The sequence below is a fragment of the Mastacembelus armatus genome, chromosome 7 (assembly GCF_900324485.2).
Source record: "Mastacembelus armatus chromosome 7, fMasArm1.2, whole genome shotgun sequence".
Classification (NCBI taxonomy): Eukaryota; Metazoa; Chordata; class Actinopteri; order Synbranchiformes; family Mastacembelidae; genus Mastacembelus; species Mastacembelus armatus.
The window spans coordinates 20,030,996-20,045,246 of NC_046639.1; the positions used below are offsets into that span (position 1 = coordinate 20,030,996).

Below are 14,251 nucleotides of genomic sequence, written 5' to 3' on the forward strand. Positions count from 1 at the left end.
CGCAATAAAAGTACATATATTTATTTGACCGGCTTGTTCATCTACAATTAGGTGTTAAGAAGGCTATAAACTCCAACTCTCTACACGTACCTGGCAACCAGCTCTCGATAAGCCTAACATAGCTTAGTATATATCAGCTGATTCAAATGTACTCACAGCTAAGCTTTCAGTGACACGCATAAACACACAAGCTGTTTAAAAATGAGTGTGCATCTCTTTATTGGTACAAAATGTCATAGAAAACAATCTTCCTCAAAATCACTGCATTTACTGCTTTCACTCAGAGAACTTTTAACACATTCCCACTTCTGCTTGATTGAGGCAACCAGTGTACATCAACACTTTTGGTGTGATAAAACACTTGTTTATATTCAGTGAATAACGATACTGTCAACAAAACACTCTGACCAGGGTTCCACACGTTTCATCAGTTTTTGGTCCGGGTGAATCGATGGAAAGACTGTCTCCTTTTTCGTTCCTATAATTAGTATGCACAGGAGGATCAGTTACTGTGCTCTCCTTGGAATGGAGGGCAGAGAGGAAAGGAGGGAGCAAGCTGTAAAAAGATGGAGGGATGGATGGGGAGAGAAAGAGTTGAGGAAGAGGGCAAAAGAGACTTGGAGAGAGAGGTCACCAGAGGTCCTGCTAAACATGTTTGGATTGCAAAACATGGTTGCAGCAACAGAATATGGCTGTAGCTAAAGGAAGTGTGAGGGAAGTTGTGCGTTTCCCTGATTGAAAGGAAATCTAGCTTTCGTATTGTGCACCAAAGCAGGTAGAAGCCAAATCTTGGGAGGGAACATACAAATACTGGATTTGTATGGTAGCAGCATTGTCTGTCATAACATCTGACAAACATTATACTAAAGACCTGCTTCATCATGTCTTATCACAGACTAAAACTCACTTCAATACTGGACATGTCTGTGCATTAACCCCTAATCCTTCTTCACACATTATTAACCATTGCACCATGTAAATATTTTTTGCTTTCCACATGCTCTCGCACCACATGACAGTCATCCAACATTAGTGTCCATAGGATGAAAACATGACATGTACTCAGAGTTCTTGTTTGTGGTTTAATTTCCTAGGGCTGTCCATGCCAAAAAACGAGGATGGAAGGCCATGGACGTCCCGCTCTCTCTTCACAAAGGCGGAAAAGGATGAGACACAGTTGCCGATGAAGTGATCAGCTTGACCCAAGATGTACAAGTCTGTTTGGGCGAAGTCTGGCTGCATACTCACCACTTTCACCTGCAGAAGCCACAGTGAAATGTACTAATAAGTTAGGGAGATATGGCATTGTAAAAGTGATCAAGTGAAAATTATTCTCAGAAAACATGCAAAATGCTCCGTATCAGAGGTATTACATGCACAGTATGAACTTCGGGACATATGGGTTAGGAGATGGTTACCATTGCACACCCACCTTGCCCTTGAACAGCTTTTCGATATCCTTACTGTGGGATTCTGAGTCAGTGGCGATGTAGACAGAGCGGGCAGAGGTCTTCTTCACCCACAGCTTGACAGCCCTTTGAATCTCTGCCAGGTCTGGAAGACACATGGTCATAGTGAGAGGCCAGGCTGTCTGGTGGTTGTAGCCGACACACTGAGGAGAGGCCATGAAGTGAGGCCCTGCATCACCACTCTTCAGCAATTTGCATGCATTTTGCTGTAAATGTGGACGAAAAGGAAAGATTTAGATAATTATATAGTCGATGAAAGGGGTGAGAACACACCAAAAACTACACTGTACATTGCTGCAGACAGACGGACAGTGGTTCTAAGCTGTGACTACAAGGACAAACCTGAGTTTCAAAAACATCTGTTTTCTTAGTGTCGAGGTCCAATGTCTTCCAAAAACTATTAAACATGCATAATTGTACTCATGTTGCACTGATGACATTTTCCTTTATTAGAATTATAATGACTCCCACATAAACCATCCTTCTGTGCCAATATTCACTAGTATGACAAATATGGATTAATATGCCACTGAAAATAATCCCCAATAAATGCATTATTTCCTCCTGTTTGACATTTTCAACCATCAGCTGACACAAGCAAAGTTCAACTTTATAAATGTTAGAGTTGGTACCAAGTTATAAGATACTGTAAACTTCAGTAAATAAGAAAAACAAGTAGGAAAAAGGAGAGAAAACAAACAATAGGTGTCTACATTCTAGATCATCTCACCCAGTCAATGCCAATCCTCAGGTGGATGCCAACATATGGCCTGATCAGCAGGGAGGCAATGTGCTCGTCTCCCTCCTTCACCATCTTGTCTGCCCACACCACATAGCGCTGCAGGCCCACATGCTCTTCTATTACTGGGAACTGGGCAGGAGCCCCAGGCAGCGCCAGGACAGGGTGCTCAAAGGGAGGAAACCTATTCCAACAGGGGAAGCATGAGGACAATCAGCCTGCTAACTACTTCGGAAAAAGCATTTGCTTTGTCATTCATGGAAAACAGAAACTTCATCAGTCAGTCAATCATTATGTTTAAGACCTGCAGCGTTCCCTGTATGTTTTATGTTAGTTTCAATAATTCAATATTTATTTACAGTCCAGTGGTGCTGTACTCACTTCTTCATCCACTGAGGCTGGTGGTAGGCACTGAAAGAAATTCCACCAAACAAGACAGACTTGTCAAACTCCACACCAACGTAGTCCCAGAACGGGCCAAATGGGTTCCCATCCTGAAAATGAATCCACACCATCTGTACAACTCACAGCAGTGAACAGTAGCTCTAGTTTAATTTCTACTGCATGTAAGTCCTATACAGCAGCCACATACAAGAGTAAATTGCTGCCACCATTTATTGATAAAAAGGCAGAGCATTGAATGTGCACCCCTACTGCAACTACTTTCAAATTAAGCTCATTTTATCCTGCTTACTTTCACCATTACTTAATATTTTAATTCTTCCAGGAAAGAGAAACTAGACATTTGCAGGCTATCTGAAAGTAGCAACCAGAGACATCAGAGAATAACTCGCTTACACATGTCAACCAAATAGTCTGCTCCACTGGACTCTGACCTTCATAGGGCACGATTTCTTGTCTGCACTCCGCTGGGCAGCAGTCTCAAAGCAGTAGGCATTCCTCTTTCCTGCCGGCCAGTATTTGGGAGCTAGTTTCTCCATGAAGTCCTCCAAACTGACCACACGATGGTAGGCAGACAAAGCCTCCAGCTGGAAGAACTCACTGTAGGGAACATGGACCTGACAAGAATAGAAAAGAATGGAATGAAACAGCAATGTCCAATTCCAGTTTAACAAATCCCATGCAAAAAAAAAAAAAAAAAAAAAAAAAGAACCAAAAATGTGCTAAACCAAATACTGTAAAATTTTACCTACCCTATCTGTAGCCCTTATTTCCAAGTCTATTAAATTATTCCTACTGAAGATGTAACGTTTTAAGAAATGGTCATAAATATGTATTGATATTTTAAAAAAAGCTCAGTAATTTCAAAAAACATTTTAGCAAAGGTTACCTATGCAGGACTACAGGGTATTCCTTAGAAACTATTTCCTGCTTGGTGTTCTGGTATTTCCTAAAGCAGGAACGTGTATGTGGAATTATAGTGTTGCATGTGCATTACCCATTGTAAAGATGTGCATCATAATATGTTTTCAACAGTTTTTGGAAAACAGTGGAGCTCTATGGCACAGAGTAATGAGATAAGGCTTTGGGTACATAAAATATACTTGTTAGAAGGATAAATCCATTGTTGGGTCTGGACATGAGATTCTTTGACGTGGAGAAATATAAAATCTAATGCAAGCACCAATAATAATGAAGGTGAAGCTTGTTTTCACTCCACTAAGGAACTACTTTTTAATACTGAGAACATCTACTTTTAATAAAGCAGTTCAGAACAAAAGTATTGCAGACTTAATAATAAGACACAGAACTCTTGGACTTTCACTGTAGACACTGTGAAAAAACTGAAAATCTGCGAGGTGTTTAGATGCTTTGGCCTGATTTTACAAGCCACCAGATGTCAATGCTTTGCTTTAATTGAAGCTTATAAAACTTCACATATTATTGCAGCACAATCAGAAAGAAAATAGTAATATCTACTTCATTTGCTTATCTTCTTTTTTTCTCTTCTCTATCCACTCACCCCAACTGGTCGAGGCAAGTGGCCACCCAAACTGAGCCTGGTTCTGCTGGAGGTTTCTTCCATTAAAGGAAGTTTTTCCTCTCCACTGTTGCCAAGTGCTGCTCATAAGGGATTTTTTTGGTTCTGTTTTTGTTTTTTGTAAAGTGCTTTGAGATAACTATTGTGATTTGGCACTAAACAAATAAAATAAACAAATGAATGTGTGGTCGTGTGGATTACAGTACTGGATATTACAGTACAGTGTATACTTAGATATTAGTGGTCCAATCTTTAGGGTTTATTTTCAGTTTGCTGTTTTATTCAATTTTATTCATTGGTAATTATTATTTTTTATTTCTAACGTAAACACTTTTTGTGTTTTGGGGGATGTGGTTGAGGTAACTCTTGCATTTTCTCTCCCTATTGATCTACATTATAAATAATCACATTTGTGGGACATTGCTCATACCTCTCTGACTGTACTTACATTGGTGTAAGGGGGTGTGTGGTGGCGGTACACTATCCAAGGGGGGACTGCCAGGGTTCGGTTTAACATCTTTGCAAAGGCCAGAGATCCCAGAAAGTGGTCTGCCTGGTTCCCAAAGCGACCTGAATAACAACACTGGGCTCTTTACATTCAGCTTCAACAATGCACTTTGTCTCCTCACGACATGAAGATGGAAACTAAAGTACCCGGATAGAAAGGTGAGGTACCTTTGTTTATTTTGCACTGTATTCAATGAGTGGTTTGTAGTTAATACATTACTCCAACCTCCAGTCTGCACTAAACCCCAATGTGAATTAGCTGAAGTTAATTAGCTGCTAATTATTATAACTATCGTTCTAAAGTATTCAAATCTTTTCACAATTGAAATTTACTTTAATAGCTGTGTATACTGGGTCGAAGTGGAGTGACTGACCTCTTATTTATTCGACGTTTAAGCTAAAATGCTGCTCTCAACTTATAAATTTCTTCGATAAAACTCAACTCTCAGCTACAAAGAATAAATTACCCATGCACGGGCAGTACAGCACGTAGCCTTTCTCATCCCACTTCAGTTCTTCGGCAAAAGTCCGACAAGTTTGAAACAGAAGCAAGGAAAGAAAACATGTCAGAATAAAAACGTGAAGTGCTACTTGTTCAACAGCCATTGTTGTTCTTTTTTTCTTTTTTATCCCGGCATGCACCGGCCGCTCGCCTGCTTCTTCTTTGATTTTTATTGACACAGTTAAACGATAAAAAGGTCTGCTGCCATCTGCTGGACCGGGGGTTAGGCTGCAATAACTACAGCTGTGACCACACTGTGTTGGCAAACCACTCTTTGAATACATAAACAAAGGTACCCCACCTTTCTGTCCAGGTAATTTATAAACAAAAGTACCCCACCATTCTGTCAGGTACTTTATAAACAAAAGTACTCCACCTTTCTGTCCAGGTACTTTATAAACAAAAGTACCCCACCTTTCTGTCAGGTACTTTATAAACAAAAGTACCCCACCCTTCTTTCCAGGTACTTTAGTTCTCTCAACATAGGAAATACAAGCACTGAATACTGAGGTCACTAGAAAAACACCACTACAGATGATCTTACACAATCCAGCAGCATGATGTGAGTAGTTTTGTCATTTTTCATGAGGGTGGATAAGCCGTGTAAAGTTGAGACAAAGAGTTGAAAACTTGACACGCTTTTGCAAAATGAGGATGTGAGAACATGCATCAGTTTCTCTCCCTGAGTGGTATTTTCTAGAGTTGGCCAATAAGTGAAAAACTACATTTTACCTTTGCATGTATTAGTTCATGACAGTGGAGACATCTGAAAGCATTTAGTATACCTTTGTCCTCATTCAGTGGAGCCGACAGCTGACAGTGTTTTAAATCTATAGTTGGTTCTAATATTACAGGAAAAATATTTACTTGAAATGTTTAACTAACTCGTAGTCTTTAAAATGAAATAAGAGTGGCTGTAAGAACATATGCCAACATATTTAAAATTGGGAAGAAAATCACAGCTCAGCTGTGAGTAAAACAAACAGTGATTCACCAAAATAACTTGTCTTTTGCTTATTCTCTTCTGATTGTTCCTGCAGACTGACAAAGCATTCATGTGAAGTTCCCAAAAAAAAAAAAAAAAAAACGGCATTAGACCTTCCTGCTTTGTTTCGGGAATCTCTGGTGGAAATCAGATGGAGCCAATCAGCTCCATGGCCAATGATAAAGATGCAGATGAAACAAGCAGCAGTGTTCCCAGAGCTCTGTCATCACTGGTTCTTCATTAGATCTTCACATGTGCGCTCAACATGCCCAAACGCAGTGTGCAGGGTAGGCATGGCAACATGTGGCCTGGCTACGGTCTTGAACCATTGTTACTTTCATTTAAATGTGTGGACTCTGCCAGCCTGTCTCATTTGGCTGAATCAACGGATAATTGTTTAAATATGTCACATTAAAGAGACCATTATCTACTGCTGAGTGACACAGATATGATATGATCTGCGTACAATTTGTTGTTCATTATTTCTCCAACTGAACCTGTTTAATTCAGCAGCGATAATAGGTTATTATGAGCTAACAAATAACACATGGTTACAATAGCAGGAACAGGACGCTTAATACTTTTTTGATAGTTTTTCACATTTAAAACTTTGAGCTGTTTTCTCTGCTTTGAGCCGACACAGTCTAACGTATTCTCTCTTTGTGCTTAATCACTCTCATTTTTCTTTTCTCTGATGCTCGACAGCTGCCTGTGCTTTCCCTCTTTTCCTGTGTCGTTATCTGTGTCTGCTCCTCCCCCATCCCTTGAACACACACTGTTTCTCATTGTTAGAGATGACAGCAATGATAACAATGCAAAGAACCACAACTCACTGCTGGAGTCTGAGAGAGAGAGAGAGAGAGAGAGAGAGAGAGAGAGAGAGAGACACTTCCTTCAGGTGAACACATGACATGGATCACAAATGAAACAAATATTTACACCTATATTACAAAATTTCTCCATTTCTACAGTTTTTGGTATATGTGAACTATTAATGGTGATAAATGATCATAATAATCAACAGATACTAAATATATAATATGAGTGTACATTTTGTTCTCTGACTCATTGTCCTGTGTTCTAACAATTTCATTTCCTTTTTGAATCTATAAGTTCCTCAGACACACCACAGACAGCAGAGGAAGAAGGTGACGTGCAGTTCATTATAATATCTATAGATGCATATATGTTTCCTCCATTCTCTCTCTCTCTGTTTTAATCTCGACTTGTAGCTGCTGATGCTGAAGAACGGGGCAGAAAACCCTCCTGTGGCCTTTGTGAAGAGGGAAATAAGGTAGTCAACCTCAAACAACCTGCCTCCTGTTGACCTTTCTGTCTTGTTACTGACAATCTGGCTTTCAATTCAGCTGAAGGCACTGACTTGTATGTGTGGTGTAATATCCTACTTTCAGCCTGCAGAGTACTAAAACCCTATAGATACAACTAAGTTCACATTTTCCGCCAAATTAGAAACAAACATAAAACCAACTTAAAGTGATTTGAGCTTTAAAGAATTGTGCTGAAACTGTTCATTAAATTATAGAGGTGTTAGCCTGCCAACAAACCTCTATTGACAAAATGCAAATGATTTCATTTTTCTCAGCAAAGATCTGAGGTTTGTAAAGCTTAAAAAAGCATCAAAACTTGTTCCGATTGTGAAGATTTAATCTTTTTAAATTTAGAATTGTTACGAAAATCAGCTGTTTTTGTTATCAAACTGTTTTTGTTATCTTTCTTTCTTTTTGAGCAGAAGATTTCTTGGTCACATGGGTAAAGGTTAAATTTAATATCAAAGTAAAAAACTAATTTTGCTCTGAACGTTTATTTGGATTTAGAGGAGTTAAAACTTGCCAAAACTCTGTTGACAAAAAAAACCCCCAACTTTTTTTTATTTTTACCATTCTGAATGAAAGCAAATCTAGCATAAAAGTGACATTAATAAAACCGTTTTGGTATAGCAGATATAGTTGCTCAAAGCCAGATGGCCTAAACTAGCTGATCTGAATTCATGTAGTTTTTTGTTTCCCATAAAAAAGTAACAAAAGTACTTTTGCTTCTGAATATTTATTTAGAGTTGAAGATGTTTAAAAAAACGAACCAAAATGTCTTTTTAGTTTCACTTTCATGAGAGAAAAATGCCTTAAAGTGACGTGCATACTAATTCAACCATAAAAGACAACAAAAAGTAATGAACACATTTTGTTTATATGATTTATTTAGACTCAGAGACGTTAAAGAAAACAAGCCCCTCTTTTGTCAAATGCTGGTTTTCTTATTAGTTTTCTCCCCACCTTCTCTCTGGCAGCGATGTGCCTCAGTGTTGTGGAGAAAAAGTCAGTTTGACATAAAACTAACATAGCACTTCTTAGCTGTAAAAATGTATTTTCAATTGGACGTGTTAAGAAAACAGCCAAAGCTCACAGAACTCTGCTGACAAAATCATTATTTTTACTTCAACAATTCCTCTCAACTAAGGCCCTCCAGTGTTGATATGTACTTTCATAAAAATTGAATTCACAAAAGTAACAAAGGTTTTTCTTAAATATTGTGGCTCTTTAGTTTCATTTAGATTAAGTAGTTTACAAATTTTATTTTAATTTTATACTGTTTTTTCTGTCGTCTCCCTCCTATTTGGCAATAGTGCACTTCGATGATGAGGATAAAAACAAAATTTAACATAAAAATAACTGGTAACAACACTCAGCAGTGAGGATTTATTTAGATTTTAAGGTGTTGAAAAACTAGACAGAACAAAAATCTTTCCCTTACTTTTAGTTTGTTTTCAGGTTATTAACCTGAATTAAACATTTAATAAAAGTAACAAAAACTTTAAAAAATCCATTTTGACATGGACTTTTTATTTTTTTTTTATTTACATGGACTTTTTATTTTTTTCTATTTACATGGACTTTTTATTTTTTTCTATTTTTCATTTAACCTAACACTAAAGAAACAAAACACATTTATATTCTTATGATTTATTTATAGATACACTAATGAGCCTGTGAGCCAAAACCGACAAATCTCTGTTGACAAATGCGTTATTTTAGTGTTCTTGATCTATTTCGCAGTGACATCCTTTAGTGATGTGGTTAAAAACTAAATATAACCAGTGACAAACAGAGAAGAACCTTAATTCTGCTGTGAATATGTGCAATTGTTAAGAAAATGAAAAAACAAAAACTGTGGACAAAATGTCTATTTTTATTTGCTCTGTCAGAATCCCCCATTGGCACAGCCATGCTTTAGTGCTGCAGATAAAAAACTGAAGAGACACATAAAAGTATGTTTTTAGTTGTGAATCCTTTCACTGAAATATTTATTTAGCTTTAGAGTTGTTAAGAAAATGTATCAACGCCAACAAAACTTTTGATTTTATTTTTGGTTTTCTCCTCAGCTAGGACCTCCCTTTGGCAGCAGTGTGCCTACATCATATGGATCTGAAGTTGGACAGGACACTCCGTGTTCCACCCATGCACCTTATCAACCTGCTGCAGACTGCTGGTAAGGGCTGATACACCACCTCATTACAGAAAAGTAAGTGCCAGTTCAGATAGACCTCCACAGCTTTCACCCTGAATCATCACACACCAGCTGTTCAGTAGTTTCATAATATGCAAAGGATCTGATCATTAGTTATCTTTTGGTGCAACACCACTTTGGCATTACTGTAACAGATATTAGCATGCTGAGTAACATTTTGAGAAGTAATTTCATCGCTTGCCACACTGGGCCACCTGATGTTTATAGTTGAATTACACCCAAATATCTCAAAAAACCTCAATACAAATCTTGGCTAAAGCAAAGATTCTTAAGCCCTTTTCTGCCCATGAACCAAACCAAATAAATGTAGTCTCACACTGAGACGCAGGCTCATTAAAACATAATATAGGGCAACAACCTATTTTTATATATAACTACAGTATAATTAAGGAAATTCTGTCCCAGACTGAGAGAGAAAAAAATATATGTCCACGACAGGCGTCAGCGTCTGTGCAATTGGAAGAGACGGTGTCTCTCTCTTTAGTCCCAGCAGTTTCCCCCTCATCCTTTTTGAGCTGTTTATCCTCCATCCCTGCTGATGTAAACCGCCGATCTGTTTTAAACAAAACACATAGAAACACACACAGTCACTTCCCACCACGCCAGATTCTGAATGAAAGGATTGCTGGGTATTCTGGTGGCAAATACACTCCAGATGTGAGCAAATTGTCCCTCTTACCAATTGCTATCGTGTTCAGTGATGCTGATTGTGGAGCTCTTAGGCTTCTGTAGCTGGGGCTGCGAGTTCTTGTCAGAATTTGATAAGAGCTTGTCTGCGTATTTGATTGATATTTAAGTGTAGATGAAGGTGCTAAAAGAACAGATGTTAAATAAAGGAGGAAAGAAGCAAACTGCGATGACACTGGAGAAGTTGGAGATCTGACTACTGTTATACTGAGCCGCCATAAGCAGACACAGATGTTTCTGCTCAATGCCTGATGAAGGCTGGATTTTAGGGAGACCGTCGCTTTCCTCTGTCATCAGAACTTCTCAAAGGCTGACTTCCTCGTCCCTTACAGTGCAGCTAATCAGAACTGATTAGGTGTGTGGTAGCCAGAGACATGCAGGGCAGTGGCCGCTCCTACTGGTGTGCTTGCAGGGCGCTTTCTGCACGTGACAGCCTTCCCTGCAATCGGTACGCAGAGAAGAGCAAGACAGATCAGAGAGGAATCAGAGGCACTATGTGGTGTTTTATAGGATACTAAATAACAGATGAACATGCAACTACAAATAAATGCTGTAGTCCAATTACATCATGAAATAAGTCTTCATCATGCTAGAAATCACCTCATCCATTTTCAACTTTCTGATTCTCTGCTACTGATTCCTGTCCAGTGTGTGCTTGTTTTAGAGCATCCTTACGTGAAAAGGTGCAGGAAAAAAAAGCATCACCAACAGAAAACATCACAAGAGTGAGTAACATTTATTTTGACATTCTTAACATAGCAATTAAAACCATACAGTCAGCCAGGGATCACTAGAGCATTAGTATGACAGTCATATAACTCTCTCAGTGACAAGCTGTACAAGTCTACAGACCAAACCCCTGTAGACTGACTGGACTGAAGTTGCATTGAGCTAGATATTATTTTATTATTGGGCTGTTATAAAATTTCACATGAAACTTCTATCTGTTGTTACTTCCTGAGACATACGTTTGAAAAAACCTGACATGTAACCAAAGTGTGTCAGACAGCTGCCTTCATATCTTTCGTTTGACATAATTTCTGAAAGTATTTTTGGCTAAATAACCTGTTTTTAGTTTTGTCTGCTGTAACACTTCACATAGTTACATAGTTAGTTTTCAGAGATTATCCAATAAAAAAGAGACTGTATTTAATACTTTTATATAATTGTAAACCTAATTCTGTAACAAAGTGTCATGAAGTAATCGCATCACTTTGGTTAAATATTTGAGTCTTATAGTTAAATAGGAAATTCTCAAATTCTCAAATGTTTTGCTGCTAAAAACTTTGCTGATATTTGAGCTAAACATGACTATATTTTGATTTTATGTAGCTTGAATATTTTGGATCAGTTTGTGTGCAGTTCATTTGCTTTGAACAGGACTGCAGCTGCACATAAAAACAAAGTCCGACCATTGGAGGATCTAAATAATAGGCACCTACATATTTTAGGTCCAAAATTATGACACTTCTCTGTATTTTCTTGCCCAACTATCAGAAAGAGGAAAAGAAAGTTAAACGACATCGTCTTCAACTCTTTTGGCCGCACTGCAGTGACAGGTAAGGCTGCTGTGGTTTTGGAGGCATTTCCCCCTCAACAACTGGCAGCATTTCGCAGCCCTCTCCTCTGTATTGAACAAGCCAAAAAGGCGTCTGGTGCTTTCATGTTCGATCGGAATTGTCGCAATAATGTGCGAGCGACTGATTACCATCAAAATATAAATAAATCTCCCTGTAGTTCTGTTCGGCGCTGTGGTTTTAACGATTCAAAACATTAAACTGCATTTAATACAGTGTTAAGTAATAACTGAATAAAAACGTAAGCACTCCCAGATGGCACGTAGCCCAGGCCTATAGACTGAGCTATAACATGTTTCAAGATTAAATAGTAAATAAATATAACCTTTATAAAAATATGCATCTTTTGTGCGCATTAAAATATTAAGCTCTTTCTCCACAGGTATTTTAAATTGGCCTGCAAACGCATCTTTTCTCTGAGCTTCTTAGCATATATATAAGATATGAGCAGACGAGCAGCACTTGAAGGCAGCATTATGGAAGACTCTTACTCCCCCACCCCCCATGCTCCCAGTCCCTGCACAAACACATTCACCCTGCGGGCTCGGTGGGGCAGTTGGGAGCCCGTGGAAGGGTGGGCAGAAGTATTAAGGTGGTGGGGGTTAGGCTGATGAGGAAACGAGTTGATGTGCCCTGGAAGTAATTCTATCACCCACCCACCCCCTTCCCTCAGAGAGAAAATAACACAAGGTGGGAGAAACGGGACCACCACCAGCAGCACCAGCAACACGTGGAGACCCGGGGCCACCCTGCACACCGATGGGCTGAAAATCACTTTCTCTCCCTAACGTCAAAAAATAATGCGATGAAATTGCAAAAACACATGATTCAAGTAAATGTGACATGTCGTGTGATCAATGCAATTTCTAAAAATAATTACAATTGATATTTTATTGATTTCTCCAATTTAAAACATTTTCTAATCCCCAAGAAAGACCCAGATAAATTTACAATTCAGTCCTAGCGATAAAAGTTAAATCATTTCTAGATATGAGTTTGTCAGTCCCACTTTTCCGTCCTTAAGAACCCTGCAAAGTTTAGCTCGTTCATTTCAAGGCACAGATTCCTGCAGCTAGTCCACGTTTTTTTTAATTATTATTCTAGTTTAATACAGAATCTTCTGTCAGAGGCAATTAAACAAACAAATCTTACAAATATTCTAACTTTATATGACATCATGGATGTAAAAACGATAAAAAATGTTGTCATTCTTGTTGTAAAAGACGACAACAGAAACCTAATAAATAAGATACATCTGATAAACCAACAAAAAAAAGTTGTAATGAAAAAGCTGAGCGTTAGAGATAATAGAAAGCAAATATTAGATGTTGTTATGTCATATGTGAAGTTTTGGCACAGCTACAGGCAGTAGCTGTAATTACGCTTTTTAGAAGCGTATTAAAAATGTAATGGGTTTATTTGAATAAGGTCAATATACGGTGTGTTACAGTGAACCAGTTGCTGGTGACTGGGAGCTAAAAAACCAGTAAACTGTCCCTGGTTGGAAAAAAAAAAAAAAAAAAAGTTTGTGAAAGTGGCCTGACGTCACACTCCCACAATGCTTACCGCCCCATAACTCCGCTGCAGCCTGAGGAGAGCCAGACACACTCTCAGGCCCCGAATATAGAAAATTATTGAAAAAAAATCGGAAAAAATAATAAAACAACAGATCGAGGGGAGAAAAGAGCGGGGAGCGGTGGCGTGGGCTCTCCCACGGTGGGTTTCTGCTCCGGGATGGAAGGTTACCGGGGATCCATGTGAAATTGACTAATGCGGTGCTGGAAAGTTTTTGGTGGGTAAACTGCTCGTTTTTTTTTCTGTAAGACTTCATAATGTGGCTGCACGTCCTGGTGTGTGCATGTGTGCCTTACAAGCAGCTTTATATCAACTCCTGCTGACGGACACATCGCTGTGTGCGACACTTGAATTGTTGTGAATGTGCTGTTACTATCGCGCAATCGGACTTTGCATGATTTTGCTTATTTTTTTGCGGCAGCGTGGATGGATCTGGGTATTTAATTTTTAATTACGCGATCGCCTCTTGTGCCTCTCGACGCTTTTTTTTTTTTTTTTGCTCGATCACTATGTTGCAAATGCGAATCCGCGAAGTGGTAAAACACGGTGCACTTTGTCCAGCAGCCCTTCGCCGCTGGCGTTTGATGTTCTTTGCAAGTTTTCGGCGATCTGGTGAGTTTTAAGTGAGTTTCCGAGTATTTATCAAGTGTGGCCACTGCAGAGGAGAGGCATTCAGAGGGAACGTCCCGTGGTGTGTGTGTGTGTGTGTGTGTGTGTGCGTGTGT

The 14,251-nt window shown here is 38.9% G+C and overlaps 2 protein-coding genes across 7 annotated transcripts in view; one reads left to right on the forward strand and one right to left on the reverse strand.

Moving 5' to 3' along the window:
- Positions 1–191: 191 nt before the first annotated feature.
- pofut1 (protein O-fucosyltransferase 1) lies at positions 192–5,299 on the reverse strand. Its single transcript, XM_026331407.2, has 7 exons — positions 5,125–5,299; positions 4,599–4,720; positions 3,045–3,227; positions 2,590–2,702; positions 2,200–2,392; positions 1,433–1,675; positions 192–1,257 (listed from the first exon to the last, which is right to left on the reverse strand). The coding sequence occupies exons 1-7, from the start codon at positions 5,261–5,263 to the stop codon at positions 1,063–1,065; spliced, it is 1,188 nt and encodes a 395-aa protein (XP_026187192.1). The 5' UTR covers positions 5,264–5,299; the 3' UTR covers positions 192–1,062.
- A 1,988-nt stretch (positions 5,300–7,287) lies between these two features.
- Positions 7,288–14,251, forward strand: part of plagl2 (pleiomorphic adenoma gene-like 2) — a 42,885-nt gene continuing 35,921 nt past the window's right edge. For 5 of the 6 annotated variants that reach the window (XM_033325290.1, XM_026331566.2, XM_026331567.2 and 2 more), the window contains exon 1: positions 13,504–13,743. The gene's annotated coding sequence lies outside the window, so the exon portion shown is untranslated. Of the gene's footprint in view, positions 7,439–9,541; positions 9,649–13,503; positions 13,744–14,251 lie in introns of those variants that run through there. The other variant, XM_026331568.1, reaches the window with a different exon arrangement.

Coding starts and splice junctions, on each gene's coding strand:
- pofut1 (XM_026331407.2), bottom strand. CDS start 5,263: ATGGCTGTTGAACAAGTAGCACTTCACGTTTTTATTCTGACATGTTTT. Junction 4,721..5,124: donor GCTGTACTGCCCGTGCATGG/GTAATTTATTCT, acceptor GTTGTTATTCAG/GTCGCTTTGGGAACCAGGCA. Junction 3,228..4,598: donor ACACACCCCCTTACACCAAT/GTAAGTACAGTC, acceptor TATTCTTGTCAG/GTCCATGTTCCCTACAGTGA.